General features: G+C 39.2%; 1 protein-coding gene and 1 pseudogene across 1 annotated transcript in view; one reads left to right on the plus strand and one right to left on the minus strand.

Annotated features, from left to right (window-relative positions):
* CCDC40 (coiled-coil domain 40 molecular ruler complex subunit) overlaps positions 1-21,094 on the plus strand; it is a 92,735-nt gene that overhangs the window by 29,733 nt on the left and 41,908 nt on the right. The window contains exons 11-14 of the mRNA XM_021000777.2: positions 15,466-15,709; positions 15,874-16,056; positions 17,408-17,653; positions 19,687-19,900. Coding sequence (XP_020856436.1) covers positions 15,466-15,709; positions 15,874-16,056; positions 17,408-17,653; positions 19,687-19,900 — 887 coding nt within the window. The remainder of the gene's footprint in view (positions 1-15,465; positions 15,710-15,873; positions 16,057-17,407; positions 17,654-19,686; positions 19,901-21,094) is intronic.
* On the minus strand, positions 7,306-8,646 carry LOC110218338 (adenosylhomocysteinase pseudogene; annotated as a pseudogene).

The following is a 21,094-nucleotide window of genomic DNA, read 5'->3' on the forward strand; positions in this document are numbered from 1 at the left end:
AATATAGTCTTGTTCAGGACTACCACTTATTGTAAGAGGAAGAAATGGACAGCTGGTAGAAACACACCATGGATGCATTCTGTCAGATTCTCTACTACAAAATACGGCCTGACCTTGCATAATTTTTCTGGGCTTACGCTTTTCTAATTTTGTTTAAAATTCTAGGTAGAATTTTGACCCACTATTTCTAGCTGCAGCCTAGCCCTCTACAACTTTAGTCCCTGGCAGTGACAATTTCATCCCACCTAGCGAGCCCACAGAGAAAATCCCCATAATTCGTTTCCAAGATTTCTTCATTCTTAAGTTCTTTAAAAGTGCATACTGTGCATAATCAGCAAAATGCTTTCATATTCAAATTTCCTAGGAGGATTAAAAGAGGGAAAAGTACTCATTTGGGGAAATAAAGCTCTTCTTTTGATTTCATTTCTACCATCTGTTTGATACCTTCACATTTATTCATTCTCTTTGTTTTAATCTCTGAACTGAAAGGAATGAAAAAGCCCTATTGTTATTTCTCTTTCCTCCCCAAATCATTGAGTTTCTGATAAGGTTCTATGTGGGGATGTGTGCATTTATATTTTTTTGGATTTCATGGTTCCAGGGGAGCATGCCAAAGTATACTTTTGGGGACAAATAATGTGATTATGGTCAACTAACATTTGTAAGACAAAGGAACTAGGGCAAATTTTCCACAGAAAAACAGAATCTTAGAGGTGGAAGGGACCTCAGGGATCATCTGGTCCAGTGGTCTCCAAAATTTTTTCATTGCATACCCCATCAGTAAAAAATTTTTGAGTACACAGCTCCTATTAGTGTATATTTGATTACTTTTATTTACATGTACTGTTGTACTAATAATCACATATATTATACAACTAACCAAAATGGACATTAAAAAGGATAATATAAAGATGAAATAATGTTTCAAAAATACTCAGCTAAAGCCCTACCTTCTGCAAAAAGCCTTTCTGGTCCTTCTTAATTTATTGCCTTTCCTCTGAGACTACATCCAATTTATCCAGTATATATCTTGTTTGCACATAGTTGCATACGTGGTCGTTCCTATTAGAATGTGGACTTGTTGAGAGCCAGGACTAATTTTTGCCTTTCTTAGCTAATGCCTGGCACACAGTAGGCACTTAATAAATGTTATTTTATTGACTCACTGATACTATTTTATTTATTAATTGTACAAAAAATCTTTTTGCTTTAACTAAAAACAATCTTTTTTAGTGAGAGCAACGTGATTGAATATGCTTCATTATTTTTGAAAACATTGGCATAATACTTTGTGATAGAATAATTTGAAAGTCAGGTTGTAAGTTCAGATTATTCTGAGACTAGGTCTTAATAGTTAGAATATATGTGATTGGGCCATGTACTATAAAGATGGCTGGTCTATGTGTGGTATAGATAGATGTCTGATCTGGAATCTGACCCATTATGTCTTCAAAGAAGAGGCAAATAGAAAGAATCTTGAAGAAAGCGTCCAAATCATAAGAGTGGAAGACTTCACCAGACATATTGATATGCTCATGAGCATTAAAATATTTATTGGCAGTTAGAGGGTTTGTCTGGCCCTTTTTCCACAAGAGTTGCTTTCCCAGATGATGGCTAGCAGGGTTGTACTGAAAGTGGAACTGGTGGTCAGGGTGGTGCTGACACTCACAGGGCTCACTGTTGGTAGCAGCTGGGCAGCAGTTGTTTGTGGTGATGAGGAAGGTGGGCTCCTTCTTCACCATGATTTCTTCTGTCAGTGATGGCTGTGGGAGGAGATGGACTGGGAACAGATCTGATGGTTGAGGGGCACTGCTATTCTCAAGAATATTGGGTTCAGGATCATGGGCTGTCCCATTAGGCACTGAGGTGGCAGTGATTTGACTTTACTAACGTACCCATTTATCTAATTATTAGTGATTTACAGCACTTTTTCATTTGATTGTTGTAACCTAGATTTCTTCCTTTGAAAGATGTCTGTTCATAGTCTTTGACCATTTATCTATTGAGAAATGTTTTAGTCTTATAAATTTGAATTAGTTTCTGATAAATTTGAATGCTCCTTATATGCCTTAGAAATGAGAACTTTATTACAGAAATTTGCTGCAAAGATTTTTTCCCAGTTACCTGTTTTTCTTCTAATTTTTACCATGTTAGATTTGTTTGTGCAAAAACTCATTAGTTTTACATAATCTAAATTGTCCATTTTATCTTATGTCTCTATCATGAATTCCTCCTCTTTCCATAGATCCAAAAGGTAATTTCACTCCTACTCTTCTGATTTTTTGTGATGCAACTTTTAATGTATGTCATGTATCCATTTCTAGGGCAACTAAGTGGTACAGTGGATATATCTTGGAGTCAGGAAGACTCTTTTTCTGGCCTCAGACACTTACTAGTTGTGTGACCCTGGGCAATTCATTTAACCTTGTTTGCCTCAGTTTCCTCATCTGTAAAATGAACTGAAGAAGGAAATAGCAAACTAACTACTCCAGGATCTTTGCCCAAAACACCAAAAATGGGACCACAAAGAGCCAGATACAACTGAAAATGACTGAACAACAAAACCCATTTGTAGTTTATTTTGGTATAAGGTGTGAGATGTTTCTCTAAACCTAATTCAAGTACTTTATAACTATCATGGAAGTCCAATAATTCTTTAATTATCCTTCCTGGACCTGTTTTCCAAGTCATTTGCTTTCAATATCAGATATCTTAATTTTTTTTCAATCTCGATTTTTGTTCCTAATATTTCTTGCAGTATCATGGAATTATTGATTTATGTTTGATCTTTTGCTTATTTTCAAGGAGTTCATTAATTGGTTAAGGCTTTCCACTTTCTCTTCTAAATTATTTAATCTCCTTTCAATTCTTTCCTCCCGAGCTTTTTAAAAAACCTGGTTTTTTATTTCTTCTAGATATTTATTTGTGTGGTCTTTGTGAAATATAATTTTTTCCCTTTGTCTCTGCTTATGGTTATTACAGAGTTATTTACTCCTTTTCTTTGAGGGAACCTCTCAGTCTACAATGATTTTTATATACTGGTCAGTGTTTTCTTTGGTTTGCTCGTCATTCCAGCCTTAGTTGCTAAACTGGGGATTTAGCCAGGACCAGATTTCACTCATTGCTGTGCTTTTGTGTTGTTGGTCGTTCTTGGGCCTTCTTGCCCTGTATCACCTGGTTTCCTGCATTGATCTCTAATCTTCTGGAGTTAGACTGCCCTGGATCTTTGCAGTTCAGAGCTCTTGATCTTCAGGGATCCTCTATGGCATTTCACAACAGCAGACTAAGGATCTTAAAGCCCCTAGACTCCTGGGATGTCCCAGTCTGAGCTTTGCTGCCATGATACCCTGGTCTCTGCAGATCCCAGGGTTTCCAGTTGACTCCTCTCTGGGGATTTCTCACCACTTCAGTGCTTTCTCAGGAAGGCTCTCCCCTTTTGTTTCCTCTAGACAAAGGATTTTGCAGACAAATGTCTCTGGCTCATCTCTGGTTGTGCTGGGAGGTTGCCAACTTGTTTGTCTGTTTTGGTTCTGGCTTTGTAGTTATCACTGGTAGTTATAGCATAAAATAAGAAAGAAGAAATTGAGGGAATAAGCATAGGCAAAGAAGAAATTAAATTATCACTTTTTGAAGATGAAACAAAGGTATACTGAAAGAACCTATGGATTCAACCCAGAATTAATTTAAATAATTACTAAACATTATAGTTACAGGATATAAAATAAATCCATCTACATTTTGGTGTTCTTACCTATACTATGTAACCATCAAAATCCATCAGGAAGAGCTAGAAAAAGAAATTCCATTTGAAATAAATACAAAAAGCTATGAAAAGTTGATACTGTATCTACTACGATGTACCCAGGAACTATATGAATACAAAAATAGAATACTCTTTGTAGAAATAAAGAGAATTGGAGAAACATTCATTGGTTACGGGTAGGTTATAAAATAATAACACCTAAGTAATTTACCTATTCAATGCTGCATCAATTAAAGTCCCCAAATAATATTGTATAGACCCAGAAGAAAATAACAAAATTCACATGGAGGAACAAGATGCCAAGAATCTCAAAGGTAATAATGAAAGAAAGTGGGAAGGAGGGAAGAATATCAGTACCAGATCTCAAACAATACTACAAAGCAGTTTGCTACGAGTTAAAAAAAAAAAAGAGAGAAACAGAGAGGTCCATCAGTAAGGTTCGATAAATCCAAAGATCACAGTTACTCATAACACAGGTGGAAATGGAATCTATTTTTCACCTCCTTTCTATATAAAAGTTTGTAGCACTGTATTGTACAAAAATGTACTAAAACTATTATAGTGCAGGCTGATCTTTAGGTCATGTAATGAACAGCAAATTTTTCTACACATTCATTTTTAAGAAAGAGCATGTATTTGCTACATGCTTTTTCCTGTGAGAACACAGGTTTCCTTTAATATTTTGCATGAGCATTATACTACACAAGCAGTAAGGAAACTTGAAATGGGTGCTTCTGTTTTCTATGTGAATTAATTCAATGATACCCATACATGAGGGGTAAAGATCTGGCTCTGTCTTTCCTTGAATTTTTACATTTTCCTTTCTTCCTTAATACTAATAACTAGACATAATGAAAAATCCAGAGATTTGTCCTTCTACCTTATCTACAACACTTGCCTTCATGCTTAGTGATACAGTGGGCATGATAATCACATATATTAACTGTAATATCAGGAAAGACAAGGAGAAGGGAAGGAGAACAAGGGAATTATGGTTAAGGGAAGGAGACATAACTCATCTGATCACATGCCAAGAGAAGAAGTGAGAAAGGGGCTCCAGAAGTTGGTGACATGGATGAAGAATGCAGAAGGACAGTGGGGACCTCAGCTTAAATTGGTACCTGTAACTCTCCACTGCATTTGCTACAGAGGACTTCTTAAGACCTTGGCACTGGCCTTGTATAGACATAGGCATTGTGTGCTGATAAATATTTAACAAATAGCTCTCCAAAGGGGGGAAAACAGTTAAACAGGATACACTTTTAAGTCTAAAATGAATTTTTAACATTTTCTCCATCGCTTTCTCAAGTCTTGTCAATCAGCAAAATAATCAAGCCCTGGTTTATAGCATTTGCTGGTTTCCAAGGTGTAAATGCTGACACTGAAAATTTAACAAGGGCTCATGAGCTGGTATGATCTCATTCTAATACCCTTCTGTACCTTATGGGTACCTAGCAATCACAAAGATTAACCATGCTTAAGAATATCAGATAAAAAATGATAAAGATAATTTTAAAATAACAGCCAAAAATTTTAAAAAATAAAAATATCAGAAAAATAGCTGTTTACATAGAGCCTCTAACTTTAGAGTGTTTGGGTGACTGAATATTTACTTAAATAGGAAATTATTCCAGTGTAAAGACACAGATGGAATAGTCCTTTAGGATTTCCCACAGAAAAGCAACAGGCTCTTGTATCTTTAGCCTGAGGAGAGGCTAAATGAAATGTCCTTCCACTTTTGCTTTTCTGAAGTTTGCTTTGGTATTATCAGTATTTGAGTTGATTTTCTCTTCTTGGGTCCAGGGCTGAATACATGAACCAAAGTTTATGTGATAACTATGAGGTGGAGACTTCAGAGTAGTTTTAATTTCTATTTCTCTTATTTTTAATGATTTGGAGCATTGTTTTATATGGTTAATATTTTGTATTTCTTCATTTGAGAACTTACTATATATCTATATCTATATATTTTTTAACTTATCAGGGAATGGCTTTTATTCCTACATGTTTGTATCAAATCATTAAATATCTTGGATATCAGACCTTAATTAGAGACCTTCAATTGGGTCATGGAGATTTCCCCCCAATTGTTTCTCTTCTAATTCTTGTGAAAAAAGCTTGTGAAAAGCAGTGCTTGTGATTCAGTGTTTGTAAAAAAAGCTCATGAAAAAGCTTTTTAATTTTATGTAATTCAAATTGTTCATTTTAATTTTTCATGCTCACCTTTGTCCCTTATTTAAGAACTCTTCTCCTAGCCATATAGAGTTATAGAGTTCTCTAATTGTTTTTTTTAAAACAATAGGATCTTTTATATTTAAGTCATGTATCCATTTGGAGTTTATAGCAAAGGGTTGAGGAGTAAGTAAAAGGATATGAAGTGGAGACAACAAATGTGGACAGCTTTTTCTAGTGGAGAGTCAAAGAAGTAGATGCTGACACAAATAAAATTCAGAAAACCAAAAAGCCATGGTTGTGTTTTTTTTAAGTACATCTACTCTTAGAGAAAAGACTAAAAAAATTTATTTTCCCCAAGACTAGGTTCCAACTTGAAGCCCTACTTTGTGTCACCGAAGAAATTAATATAGGCACATAGATTTTTTTTCTTTTTAAATCTTAGGGCAGTTGTTCACACAGGTTCATATTTGTTCTTTCCACGTGCTATTTCAGGGAGTTAGTTATTCCATACGTTCTTGGAATTCAGCAAATTTGGAGCCCCTAGACTAGGGAAGAGGTTTTGTTCTTTCCCTAGCCACTAAGCAGGGACTGACTGGCCCCTCTGCTCTGTAGTACACTCTGGGAAGGAAAAAAAATCTCAGATAACTACTGTATTTTTTCCATATAGCAAAAGTACTTGTTCATTTCCCCACAAAAGTCAGCTTATCTTTATCTGGAGACGAAACTAATTTATGACAATATAAAAAGCAAATATACAAGGCTTAAAAAAACAAAACAAAACTCCAAAAGGCTAAGTGATACTGCTTTGCCAAGGCAGGAATGAGGGCAGGAGAGAAGGGAGGGAAGCCAAGGGTAGGTAAATTCATCAATTCACAGCAATGTTCAGAGGCAGGCAGATTCAAGCAAACAGATAGTTTTGTCCAATCAAATCACTCCTTAAGTGGATCGATGAGTCAGAAAAGGCTTCCACTGCTCCCAATTATGAATCAATCAGAGCTTTCATTTGCAATCAGCTCCCACCTCTGGCCAGAGTCTCCGCCCCATCACGGAGCTCAAATTATCCTTGACCACATCATGGGCTCCAGACTCTTATCCTCTTTCAACCTAGAAAAACTACACTTCCCAGCAGCCCATGGGGCTGACATGGGACTACACCATGTTTTTTTTTTTCATTTGTGTTTGTTTCTAAGATTCTACCCAGTTCAGTTTTCTCAGGAAATTTTTCTACCCATTAGAATTATATTCAGTTTTGCATGACTAGTAATTCTTCCCTTCCCCAACCAGATACCATTTATTAGTCTATGCAGAGCTGGAAAGTAAGGAAGATAGATGGGTGTGGTCACTTGGAGACTTTGGGCCAGTAGACCTCAGTACCAATAGTTTTCAAGTTTGAAGCGATCTTCCTTTGGGCAGGCCCTAGAAATGGGGTTTGTCAACTTCATGTTAAACTTGCCAAGGAAAGCTTTGGCTACAGCCTTATCCAGCCTCTTGCCCATGTAGTATACCTCTGTGGGGCAACTGTCCCAGTGGGTCTACAGCTAATCTGGGCCAGCACCTAGTATTTAAAGAAGTTGGCATGGCCCATGGTACAGCCAGAGTTGACTAGCCAGCCCTCAGCCAGCAGTCTCTGGCTTCAGGTGATATTGATCCACCTCATACTTCACGTTCATTTTCTCAACAGTATTTTCATTTAACCACTTCTATGTCCACATCGAAGTATCCAATATTGCATATTATGGTGTTGATCTTATTAAAAATTTAATCAAAAGGCCTGCTCAATATGAAGTCTATGCAGTCAGTGGTAGTGAGATAGATTCTTCCCTCTTGGCAAATCTTATCCATGATGGTCACCTTATAGCCTTCCATAGAGGTCTACAATACACTGATGGGATCTATCTCTATGATGATGACTCAGGCCCCGAAACCCCAAAGGGTCTGAACACTGCCCTTACCCACATTACCATAGCCTGCCACCACAAAGCCTGTCACTTGGTGTTTAGTACTCTTGATGCCCTCACTGGGGGACCAAGGTAGCCATATAGATTGTCAATCTTACTCTTGGTGATAGAATCATTCACATTGATGATTGGCATCTTCAAAATGCCATCAACCTTCATTTCATATTGACTGTGGACCCCTGTAGTAGCCATCTCTTAGATGCCTTGCAGGAGGTAAGGGTATGAATAAGGTTGATGAAATTCCCCACCATCATCAAGGATCACGTTGAATGGCTTCCCATCTTTGAAGTACAGGGTCTGCTTAATGTACCAGGGAGTCTCCTTATCTGTCTCCCTTTTCCAGGCATACACAAGAACATCAGTTTGGGCAATGATAGCTGCCATATGGTCCTGTGTAGATAAAATGTTATAACTGGATCATTGCACCTCAGCTCTCAGGGCCACCACCAGCATCTCAATGAGGATTTTGGAGTCAGGAAGTCCTGAGTTTGAATCTTGCTGTAGATATTTCTTAGCCATATGACCCTGGGATAGTCACCTACCTCTCTCTATGACTCAGTTTCTTCATCTGTAAAATGGGGATAATGATAGCACCAAGTTCCTACGGTTTTTGTAAGGATAAAATGAGATAACATATGTAAAGAACTTTGCAAACCTTAAAATACTATGTAAATGCTATGTATTATTACTAGTCATGTGGAAGCAGCCAGCAGTTTGGGCTCCCTTCAGCAACTTGGAGGCTAAGGACATTCTTTGGAAGTTTCATTAAGCCAAGCATCTTTAGTGGCTTTGTAAGGCAGTTTGTCAGACATGCTGAGTCATCTTTTAACTACATTACCCCAAGGATGGGAGAGGTAAGGCCAAAGCAAACTATACTCCTCCAGATTTCTCCATTATGCCCCAGAAAATTCTTTATCCTGGAAGATCACTTCAGCCCTGGAATTCACATCTCAGAATTACCCTTGGCCTCTGAGGCCCCTCCCTTTGATTGTAAGGCTCCTCTATTTAAGGAGAACATCCAGGCCAGCCATCTCTCTATTTCTTATGGGGGATTCATTCTTTCTTACTTTTCCATCATGCCCTTGCTCCTCCTTAGTTTTTGCAGGGTGGTACCTGCCACCCTTTTTTGTTTGTATTTATATTACCAGCTTTTAGCTTAGTACCTGACAAGGTAAATGCTTAAATACTTGTCAGCCGGTGGCCAAGGCAGGAGGCAGACAGGGCCAGAAGGAAAGAATAAGTTATTTTTGGTTATACCAAACAATTAATCAGCAAATATTTATTAAGTACCTCCTGTGTGTCAGACACGGTGAAGTGCTGAGGATACAACAAAAAGCAAAAAGAGATCCTGCCCTTAAGGAGTTCACATTCTAATGGGGAATAAAAAATGTAAATAAATAGGTACATGAGATACATACCAAGTAGATGGGAGGTGACCTTAAAGGGAAAGGAGATATGGGAAGGATCTTCCACAGAACTTGTTTGAGCTGAGGGCTGAAGGAAACCAGAGATTTTAAGAGATGGAGGATAAAAGGAAGAATGTTCTAGGCATAGGGGTCAGCTAATGAAAGGGCACAGGAGATGGGGGAGGGGGAGTGTCATGTGCAAGGGAACAACAAATAGATGAATATGTCTGGATTGTAGAGTTTGAGGAAGATAGTAAAGTATTAGAAGCCTGGAAATACATGAAGGGGCCAAGTTGTGAAGAGCTTTAAAGACCAAGCAAATGTCTTTATATGTGATCCTGAAGATGATATGGAGGCACTAGAGTTTATTGAGTAGGGAGCATGACTTAGGCAGACCTATGCTTTAGGAAGATCACCTTGGCAGCTGTATGGAAGATGAATTGGAGTGGGGAGAAAGGAGGGAAGGAAGTCAATTAGAAAACTATTAGAATAAAGGCTGTGAGGGCCTGAGCTAACTGAGGAAAGAGAAAGAGTCACACTTTTCTAAAGGTAGAATATGGCAACTGACTGGATATTTGGAGTCAGTGAAAGTAAGAAGTCTGGGATGGCACCAAGGAGTTGAACTTAGATGTTTGGGAGGATGGTCTTTTTGATAATAATGTGGAAGTCAGGAAAATGGGAGGGTTCGGGGGTAAGATAATGAGTTCTGTTTTGGACGTGTTGACCTTGAGATATCTCTGGGCTATCAAGTTTGAAGTGTCCAATAGGGAGTTGGTGATTTGGGCTTGGAGTTCAGGAGAAAGGCTAGGACTAGCTATATAGATCTGTGAATCAGTTATAATTGAACCCACAGGAAATAATGAGATCACATCATAGAAGAAAAAAAAGAGAAGAGGTCTGGGATAGAGTCTCAAAGGATACTCCAAATTAATAGGTATGGCATAAATGAAGATTCAGCAAAGAAGACTGAAAAAGAACAGTCACACAGGTAAGAAGAGAAACAAGAGAGAGCACTCTTATGAAAAGTGAGAGATGAGAGACTTCCTGGGTGAGAAGGTGATCAGCAATGCCAGATACGACAGGGAAGACAAAAAGGCAGAAGACAGAAAAGAAAACTGCCTTTTGGTTTGGCAATTCAGAGATCTTTAGTAATTGTGGAGAGAGCTGTTTCAATTGAATGATGGAGGTCGGAAGCCAGATACCAAAAGGTTTAGAGAATGATGAGAAGAGAATGGTAGAAGAGGAAGTGGAAGTACTGAGTGTAGAAAGTTTTTTCCAAGGATTTAGCAGAGAAGGGAAGGAGTTCTATAGGAACATAGTTGGCAGAGAGTAAAAGAGGGATTTTTAGGGATGGGAAAGACATAGGCATGTTTGGAGGGAGCAGAGAAGCAGGCAGTAGATATAGAGAGACTGAAGATTAGAGAGAAAAAAGAGGTGGTAGTGGAGACAATCGCTTAGAAAAATCTGGAAGGGACAGGGTAAAGGGTGATTATAAAGGACTGTAAAGTCCTTGGACTTGGCAAGGAGAAGGGTTTTCTTTTCATTGGAGATTAAAGGGAAGGAGAAGACATTCAGAGGAATGTGAGGAGGAGGGGGGAAGAAGGAGCTGTTCTCACCAAATGCTGTCCATTGAGGAGGGAGTTGTAAAAGGATTGCCTTGCTTCAGGGAGGGCCCAGAAGAGATTAATAAACATAAGTTTGCAATAGATCCAATAAAATGGGTTTGTTTATTTTCTCCAGCTCTTTTCAGCAACACAGGAATAGAAGCGCTTGGCAATAGAAGAACCTGCCAAACTTTATTATTGGCAATAGGGGCAGGGGACAAGGGATTTAAAAGTAGAGGAGAATGTTAAAGTTCAACTTATTCACCAAAAGCTTGGAATGGAGAAGGAAGCAGAGTGTAGCCAGTGAAGGTCTAATGGCCTCAGAAAGTACTGGGAAGTACTTGGAGGGAAAGAAAAAAAATAGGAGAGAGTGTAAGGCATGAGGAAAGATGCAATGATAAAAGATTAAGATCTGGAGCAGCTAGGTGGCACAGGGAATAGAGCACCGGCCCTGGAGTCTTGAGGACTTGAGTTCAAATCTGGCCTCAGACACTTGTCACTTACTAGCTGTGTGACCTTGGGCGAGTCACTTAATCCTGACTGCCTCACTAATAATAACGATGATAATAATAACAATAACGACAAAAGATTAGGGCCAGATAAAGGAATTTTGGAGTGAAGAACAAGAACATGCAACACTTGTGGGCTGTAGCAAGATCAAGAGGATGATCAAGATCAAGAAGTCATGGAAATTTTGTGAACTGAAGAACTAGGAACTTAGGGCATCTGAGGGAACTTCAATATGTATGTTAAGTTCTCTGGGATGAGGATTGGAGTGGAGAGAGACTAAAACAGGACTCACTGAAGAAACAGCCACCAGAATCTAGATGGGATGGTACACTTCGATGGGGTGAACCTCAAAGGAGGGAGAAGCTGCTGAGTGGTAACGGTAGAAGGAAGGCTTGGAGGAACCTACAGGAACAAGCATTTGTTAAGCATCTATTATGTGCCTGGCACTTTGCTGTTGTTGTTGTTAAGTGGTGTCCAACTCTTTGGGGTTTTCTTGGTAAAGATACTGGAGTGGTTTGCCATTTCCTTCTCCAACTCATTTTACAGGTGAGGAAACTGAAACAAACAGAGGTTAAGTGACTTGTCCAGGGTCACACAGGAAGTGTCTGAACAGGCCCCTCTCAGGCCTGCAAACACATATCTATGTCTGTCATGTGCTTTTGTTATATTTCACCGTCAAACGCTTCCAGGAGTAGGCAAATAGCTCCTTTTCCCCATTTCCTAGGAGGCAGCTAGGCTATATGGTGAATAGAGTGCTAGGACTAGAATCAAAAAGATTTCAGATCCAGCACTTATTACTTACCATTTTCCTTGTAAGCTGCTTGTGTTAGTAGATATCTCACACATATTATTCTTTTTTTATTCTTTTGATTTTGTTTTAATATTAATTTTTGCCAATAAGTTCTATTTAGTTCTGTTTTTCAGCGTCCACTACTTGGGTAAGGTTTTCTGTCACCTGTTCTAAGATATTTATTCTCTTTGCAAGTACTCTAGTTTTATTCTTCATCTCATGTCTCAGTTCTTCCTTCATCTCTACCTTCCATTCTCTATCCTTTTTTCTGGGTTCTACTTGTAATTATTATGGAGTTATTTTCTTATTCTGAGGTTCTGTCTCCATATTATTCTCTTAATCTATAGTATTTCTTCATTGTGTTAGGAGTTTTCTTCTATTTACTTATGTCTTCATCCTTAGTTTCTTGGTTGAGACTTTGTCAGGTCCAGGCTCTGCCCACTTATGAAATCTTAAGTGAGGTAGTTAGGCCCAGGTCCTGTCTCCCAAAGCAGCATGGAATGAGATTCCTTTGTATTCAGATGACGTCCTGCTTCTTCTCCAGTGCAGATATTAGTACCATTCTGGTGTTCTAGATGAAGTGACCGGGTCTTGGTGCTTCTTCTATTTTAATCCCTGAATGGGAAATTTCTTAGACGAGGCCTTATTTCCTGATGTAAACCTGGCCTGGATATGGTGCTTCTGGGTCCCCAGAGAGAAGAACAGGTCCTATCCATTGCCATTTCCTTTGGTCCTTAGACCAACAGGATACATAGGTTTCAGCCTGTCTCTTTGGAGTAGTCCCATCATGTAGGTAGGACCTTGATGTTTTGAGACTCTTCCTTTCAAAAGTATTCAGCTCTTTCTTCCAAATCTTTCTTTCCAGTCATAGGTTTCCACTCCTACTCCCTACCCCTTTCCTTAGAGCTGTCTCATGGCAGAAAATTACTATGCAAGCCCTGGGTCTGTCTCCTGATGATCCCTGACTATTTCCCTCCCCCAAGATATCCCCTGACAATCCTAATCCTATTCTTTTCCTCTGGGTAATCACCAAATGGGAGTATTGGGGCTACAGACCACTTCCTGTAGTTAGACTCCTACCACCAGGCCCAGATGAGACTATTCTGGCTTCAAAGATGATCCTAGATGTAATGGAGGAGTTCAGTGAGTTTTTCTTTGCTTATGCTTAATCTTTGTGTTACCCATAGCCCAGGGATCCCCTTTACGCAGTGGACTTTAGCCACTGGGCTCAGGTAAACTGGGTTTGGTTGTCAGGAAGCTTCAATTAGCCTTTTCCTTATACTCTCTGCTCATTAGGCCTCTATCCTGGAGTCCTGGGAAAAATCTGTTAAATAAAGTTTAGTTATGGTTACTGTCTAGGGTCTCCCCTATTAACAAGCTCCATGCTATAAAAATTATTTAATACAAAAAGTAGTGGATGTCAGGTATAGGACAATATTTGTTTTCTCTACCACCTAAAAAAAATGCTTAAAACACAAAAGAATCATAAGCGTGCAATAGTGCATACTTGAAATGTGAAACACTTTGTGGGACAACTGAACAGGTAATTTGCTTTCACCTTATAACAGTACTACCTGGACAACTCATAACTCTATATGTCCTGGTCAGCTATTTAGCCCTTTGGTTGTAGAATCTTGCTGGGAGTGGTATTCTCTTCTCTTCCTCTGAGAAGTTATTCTGGAAATTACCTCCTGTAGTGTGACTGGCACCTGACTCTAGAACTCTATTGAGGTTGAAAACAACTATCTCTTAGGATCATTGTTCAGTTTCTTGTACTTAAAGAAACATAAAGCAGAAGATATCACCAAGGATCATAGATTCAGAGCTAGAAGCAACTTTAGAGTTCAAGTTCAGTCCCTCCTCCCCCATTTTATATATGAGGAAACTAAGGAGACTAATAAGTCAGAGATGGGATTTAAAACCAGGTCTTCCTGACTCCAGGTCCAGTGCCCTGTCCACTGGAAGATGCTGTCCCACTAGATTTGAAGTCAAGTACAGGTTTATTCCAGAAAGCTCATAGTCTTACTGTCACATATTTATAGCTTTTATAGCTGCTCCTAGAGCAGGGAAGGGGAGAGAAATCCTCTCCTATTCCCCATTGTTGGAAATCTAAAGGAGAACTTATATTGTCTGTATCTTAACAAAGGAACTACCTCAAAAGAGACTAGTCCCTGCATTAAGTTCAGCATTTACATTATGGGTATGGAGTAGAATCAAGGTGGTTGAATGAAAGATCACAACTGTCAAACTTCTCCCAAAAAGTCTCCTACAAAAAAAAAAAGAGAGAGAGAGAGAAAACACCAAATCAAATTCTGAGCAGAAAAGGCAACAAAAGTCACAGTGAGTTATTTTTCCAGCCCAGGGTACTTTAGGAAGACAGAAAGAGAGATCTATGGACACTGGGATGGAGGTAGGCTAGGAGTATGGTACAGGCATGTGGAAGCAGCACCCACTATAGGTGGTACGAAGGGGATGTTTTCAGAAAAACCTGAGAATACTTAGATGAAGTGAAGTGAGCAGAATTAGGAGAAAGGACAATGTACACAGTAAGAGCAATATTGTAATGATAATCAATTGTGAAAGACTTAGCAACCCTGATTAATATGCTGATCCATGACAGTTCTAAAGGACTCTTGATGAAAAATGCTTTCTACCCCCAGAGAGAGAACTGATGGACTCTGAGTGCAGACTGAAGTATGGCTTTGTTCTGTTTTTGCAAAGTCTTTTTTTTCCTCTTGCTTCTTTTTTTTCCCCACAACATGGCTACTATGGAAATATGTTTTGTATGACTTCATATGTATAATGGATATTGTATTTCTTGTCTTCTCAATGGGTTGGAAAAGGGAAAGAGAGAGAGAATTTAGAACCAAAAAAAACCCTAAAAAAAACACCTCATCATTTGTATCCTTGGAAGTAAGAGATTATCAGGTTGTCTAGGGAGGGAAGCACTGGCCCTGATCAGACACAGAACAGGCTAAACCTCCCATGCTAATAAGACTGGGGTCTGGCCTATGAGTAACCCCTGAACTTACAGCCTGGGCAAGATAGGGAGATGCAGTCTTAAAAAAAATTAAAAAGCAGTGAGGGTCTTACGCTAATTGGAGGCATGATGATATCAGCTACAAATAAGACATTTAGTCCTCCAACTAATTTCTATAAAAATGGCTTTTCTTATGGTGGTTTCCTTCAGGTCAATTACACTTATATTAAAAATTGCCTGTTTTTCCATTAGTTCTCTGTCTTGTCTTCCCACCCACAGGGACTGCAAACATCAATCCAAATCCCTGGATGGTGAAATTGAAGCTTATAAGAAATCTATCATGAAAGAGGAAGAAAGGAATGAACTCCTGGCAAACATTTTAAACCGTTCTGAGAATGACGCTAATGTTAACCAGAAGCTGATCTCCCAGTCGATGTCCAAGCACGAAGCCCTGCAAAAGGAGTTTACCACCTATACCCTCACACTGCACAGTACTGAAGAAGCCTTCGCTCGAGCCTATTCAGTATGACCCAAAGCACAGTGCAGGAATATTTGGGTGTCGAGAAATTGTTTATAAATACTTGAAGACCTACATCTTGCAGCATGGCTCTAATACTTGCTTTGTCTCTCTCTCTCTCTCTCTCTCTCTCTCTCTCTCTCTCTCTCTCTCTCTCTCTCTCTTTCTAGGAGCGGACATCGTGCACAAATGAATTGCACGTTGTCCATCAAAACATAGAAAAAGAATTGGACCACAAGAAGAACAAGGAGAAGAGCATCCTAGAGAAGCTGCAGGATCAGAAGATGTCTGGCAAGATGACCAAATATTTCAACCATCTAGTGAATAAGCTTCAGAAGAAAAAGACAGACATGGTGAGGCAATTCTTTCCAAGTCATTGGTGGTTTAGGGAATATTTTTCCTTTCATCTTGTTCTGGCATTACCACCTTATAGGCAAGAAGGGTGGTACCATCTCATCTGGGCTCTCCTTACTAATATCCTGCCCAGTTCAAAAATGTCTTATTACGCCTGGTTTGTAATTGAAAGTGTCTCAATTCTTGCCTTCTTTGCTATGTTCTATACCATGCCTCATAGGACACTAGCATTTTTTTTACCCATTATATTATATTACCCTTTTTTTTTTTACACATTATCTTTTGGGCCATCAGGAAGAGTCAGGGTTAAAGGTTTAGTGTTTACTATGAGGTCTCAAAAGGATCTAGACCTGAAAGCCTATATAGAGATTATCTAGTCCAATTCCCTCATTTTACAAATTGAACAAACTGAGGTCCTGTTAAGTTTAAGTTATAGAGGGTGTCTCAAAAATCTTAATGAAGTTTTACACTTTAATAGGGTATCCCAAAATTTTTAAGTTTTAACAGCTTAAAACTGCACTAAGACTTTTGGGACACTTTGTATGGGTAGTAAGTATCAGAACTAGGATTTGAATGTAGGTCCTTTAATTCCACGTCCCATGTTATTTTCACTGTATCATACTTCAGGCTAACATACAGCTTCATAACTTCACACCCCTTAGTTGATTTTGTTATATCTCTATTTGGCCCTTATATTTCTTTATAGGATGATGTTTCTAAGTCTTACAGTTGTAAATCAAATTCAGCTCTGACCTTAATAAAGTTGACATTGTAGTAATAAAAGTTTGGGCTTTGGATTGTTGTAAGAAAAAGGGAGAAATCAGAGCATTCTAAGACAGGTTGATGAACAAGAGTAGACCATGGTGGTGGGGATATATCTTCCAATGTTCTCCTTATGACCCACAATACTCTAATGGCCCACTTCACAAACTATCTGATACTGACATTTGGTCCCAGGCATTGTGGTACTCCCTGAACCAAATGTCAACCATGATTTTTCAATTCCTAGGACTGTTGCTTTATAGTGAAAGATCTACTTAGCTGGATATAAACTGGAAGTGGTCCTTAGACTTTTGACAAATTGGGTCTTTCATGAGGCCAAATTTGCTAATCATCCTTGAGATTAACATTATAATTATAATTGGAAGATCATCTCCTGGTTATTTATTTGGAATTTCTGTAGCTGTACATCCAGATGTAAAGTGAGAAGGTATAAGCTAGCTATACAATATGAGAAAGCCCATGTTTATTTACAACTTCTTATAAGTAAACTTTTCAGAAGTTGTTACAGAGGAAAGCAGTAAATATAGCAAATATAATTTTTCTTACTTATTTTTTCTAACTATTCAGGTGACACATCTTTCCAAAATTGACGGTGACATTGCACAGACTGCTCTTAATATCACAAATACCAATATCCGAAAAGAAGAATATCAAGCCACACTCATGGAGTTGGACAAGGAAGTGGAAAAGATGAATGAACTCATCACCAACAGTGAGAGTGAAATTGCCAGACGTACGATACTGATTGAGCGCAAGCAAGGGCTCATTAATGTGTTCAACAAGAGAGTGGATCAGATTCTTTCTGAATTGGGGGTAAGAACCCATGACCCTGGTCAGGCTAGCCATGGTTGGCATTTTCCTTGATATAAGCCCCAGTCATTCAAGGGTCTTCTTATATACAGAAAGCAGCGCAATAATGAGCAAACAACCAAATAAATAAATGAATAAACAAACAAACAAACAAATAAATAAGCAAAGAATAATAAACCTTTCCCCTACCCACTTCCCTGAGGGCAAATCAGTCAATGAAGTATTTATTAAGCACTTACTATATACCAGGCTAGGTAGTACAGTGGATAGAGTGCTAGGCCTGGAGATAGGAAGACTCATCTTCCTGAGTTCAAATCTGGCCTCAGACACTAACCCTCCATTTCCTCATCTGTAAAATGAGCTGAAGAAGGAAATGGCAAACCATTCCAGTACCTTTGCCAAGAAAATCCCAAATGGAGTCATGACTGAACCAACTCGCCACCAACAACAAAATATACCAGGCAGTGTGCTAGACTCCAAGAGATACAAAGACAAAACTGAAATAGTCCTTGCCATCTGTTCTATTGGGGAAAACTATGTATGCATAAGGCACATAGAGGCAGTTGGGTGGCACAGTAAATAGAGTGCTGGGCCTGAAGTCAGAAAGATCTAAGTTCAGATCCAACCTCAGACTTACTAGCTATGTGACCCTGGGCAAGTCAATTAACCTCAGTCTACCTCAGCTTCATCAACTGTAAAATGGGGATTACAATAGCAAGGTTGTTGCAGGAATCAAATGAGATAAAATGTTAGCTTAGCACAGTGTCTGGCACATAGTAAGAGCTTAATAAATGCTTGTTCTCTTCCTCCTATAAGCAGACAACATATATACAAAGTAAACATCACCTAATTTCTTTGGGTGGAGGGAGGCACTAGAAGCTGAAGGGATCATGTAAGGCTTCTCCTAGAAGGTGGCATCTGAGCAAGTGCTGAAGAAAGTAGGTTTTCTGAGAAGCAAAGATGTGGAGGGAGTACATTCCATGCATGACAGGGACAGCCCATGCAAAGTCCCAGAGATGGGAGATGGAATGATAGCACCTGTGAGGAATCGCAAGATCAGTTTGGCTAGACCACAGGGTACGTGAAGGGGAGAGATATGAAATAATCCTGGAAAGGCAGGTCGGAGCCAGGTTATGAGACCAAAGTGAGTCATAACATGTGCTATCTGCTCAAAGTGACTACCTGAAAACAGATTGAAGACAAATGCTGTCTTATGGCACTGAAAGTCTCAATAGTTAGATGCATTGCAGGCAGATAGTTTTGTATCTGGGAGACTGAGTGATATGGAAAGATTACATCCACACCAAATGATGACAGGGCCAGAAGGCTATGTGAGAAGCTCCCCAGGTGAAAGCTGTTTCACTTCTACAAGAGAAGAATGACTTACAGACTTGAGAAAGGCCAAAAAGCATCAAGACTTGTGAAATACCCTTTGCCACATATATAACCTACCTCACTATCATTGTACTCTTGTGTTTGACATCCGACTCTTCCCACAGAACTGTGAGACAGTGTCCCCCAGGCTTTAGGGGGAATGTTTATATCAGCTTCTTACTATACCACCTTAGTAAATGTCTTTGCTAAAAGGTAACTGAAGTCATTGACTGGTTATTAATGGGAAGCATACTGGTGGGGCCTTGTGAGTGATAGTACTAGAAACTCATGCTATCCGTATTACCTCTGGAGCCCTGAGAGGTAGAAAGCATCTGTCCTCTGGAGACCCCAAGCCATGCACATGATTTTACATTGAGGGGAGTAGTGCCAGAGGAGTTAGGGTATACACAATAAAATTTCAGGGAATATAGGGCTGGGATTCTGGTTAGAAATATGATAAAAAAAAATATGCCAAGGTCACAGGTGTAAGACCTACATTTCTTGATCCATCTGGAGGGGCTCAGGATAAAAATACTCTATAAATCTAATGCTATACGCTCTTAGGGAATGCTGCACTCAGCTTCAAAAGTCTCTGTAATCTACCTCTTAAGGTGAAAACAAAAAGCTTCGTGGACACTATCTAAATAACATTTCTTCTTCAGGGGGAAGAATTAGGACCAGTTGAATTAGAAATTAGAAGACTGAACAAGCTGATAGATGAATACAACACAACCCTCCTTCGGCAACAGATGAAGTGGCTTCGACTACAGCAAGATCTAGTCAAACTGACCCAAGACAGAGAGGATCAGTTGACCTCAGTGGACATGTTTAAGAAACAGATAACAATCATGGAACAAAAGAGACTTCGGATAGAGAGTAAGTATTATCTGTAGAACCATGCTTAACATAAATAATTCCATATTTGAAAACTGCCTTCTATCAGCCCTGGAATCAGTGAACATGAAGGCCTCAGTACCCATGAAATATCCTGCTTTCTATATTCAGGAAGTTGTGACTTTCGTGCATCTTGCTCTCCACTCCTGATGAATGGCTCTTTCCCTCACCCCGCCTTTTTTTCTTTCCTAGTTTGACCATTACATAAGATCCAAAGGGCTAAGGGAATGGCAGTGCTTTTTTTTTTTTTGTCTCCCAATTAAATAAAAACTTCTAAAGGGGAAATCCCACCAGGTTACCTTCAAACTCAATAAATTCCAGTGGCTCCCCATCACCTCCAGGATCAAATACAAAATCCTCTGTTTGGTGTTCAAGGCCTTTCATGACCTCCTCCTACCTTTCCTCTCTTCTTCCACCTTACTCCCTGCCATGTACTCTGTGATCCATTGACACTCCACCTCTCATCTCAGGCATATCTGTCATGCCCGGAATGCTCTCCATCCTCACATCTGCCTACTGGTTTCCCTGGTTTCTTTCAAATCCCCACTAAAATCCTATCTTCTATAGGAAGTCTTTCCTAACTCCCCTTAATTCTAGTGCCTTCCCTTTGTTAATTATTTGCTGTCTATCCTGTATGTAGCTTGTTTGTCTGTATTTGTTCGCATATTGTCTCCCCTACTAGACTGTGAGCTCCTTGAGGTCAGGGATTGTCTACTGCCTCTTTTTGTATCCCCAGTGCTTAACGCAATGCCTGGCTCATAGTAAGTGCTTAATAAATGCTTATTGACTGAATGTCACTTTATTCCACAATTCTTGGAGGTTCTGCTAAGATTTCTAATGCTCACTGACTCTGCATTCTATAGTAGGGAGCCACCCAATTCCCAAACCCCAGTGGTCACTCAGCTTTCCATTTCTTTTAAAGTTCTCTGTTTTGGCATTAGTGGAGGACCTACTTCCCTAAGTAACATCCTTTTGAGCTATGGGATCAATTTTGCCTAAGGTTAATTTTGCTCATTAATTTGGGTTAATTGAGCTCTGGAAAGACCTTAAAAGTCTGCTGTTTTGAGAGTTTATTGGCCAAGTCTCTGAATAAGTTATCAGAAAAATTTTGTTAGTTTGAACAGAAATTATCCTACTTGGTCTAGTATTCTTACTGCTACTAGGTTAGCGACCCTG

This window comes from Phascolarctos cinereus, unplaced genomic scaffold, assembly GCF_003287225.1.
Source record: "Phascolarctos cinereus isolate Bilbo 61053 unplaced genomic scaffold, phaCin_HiC Scaffold_5;HRSCAF=322, whole genome shotgun sequence".
NCBI lineage: Eukaryota > Metazoa > Chordata > Mammalia > Diprotodontia > Phascolarctidae > Phascolarctos > Phascolarctos cinereus.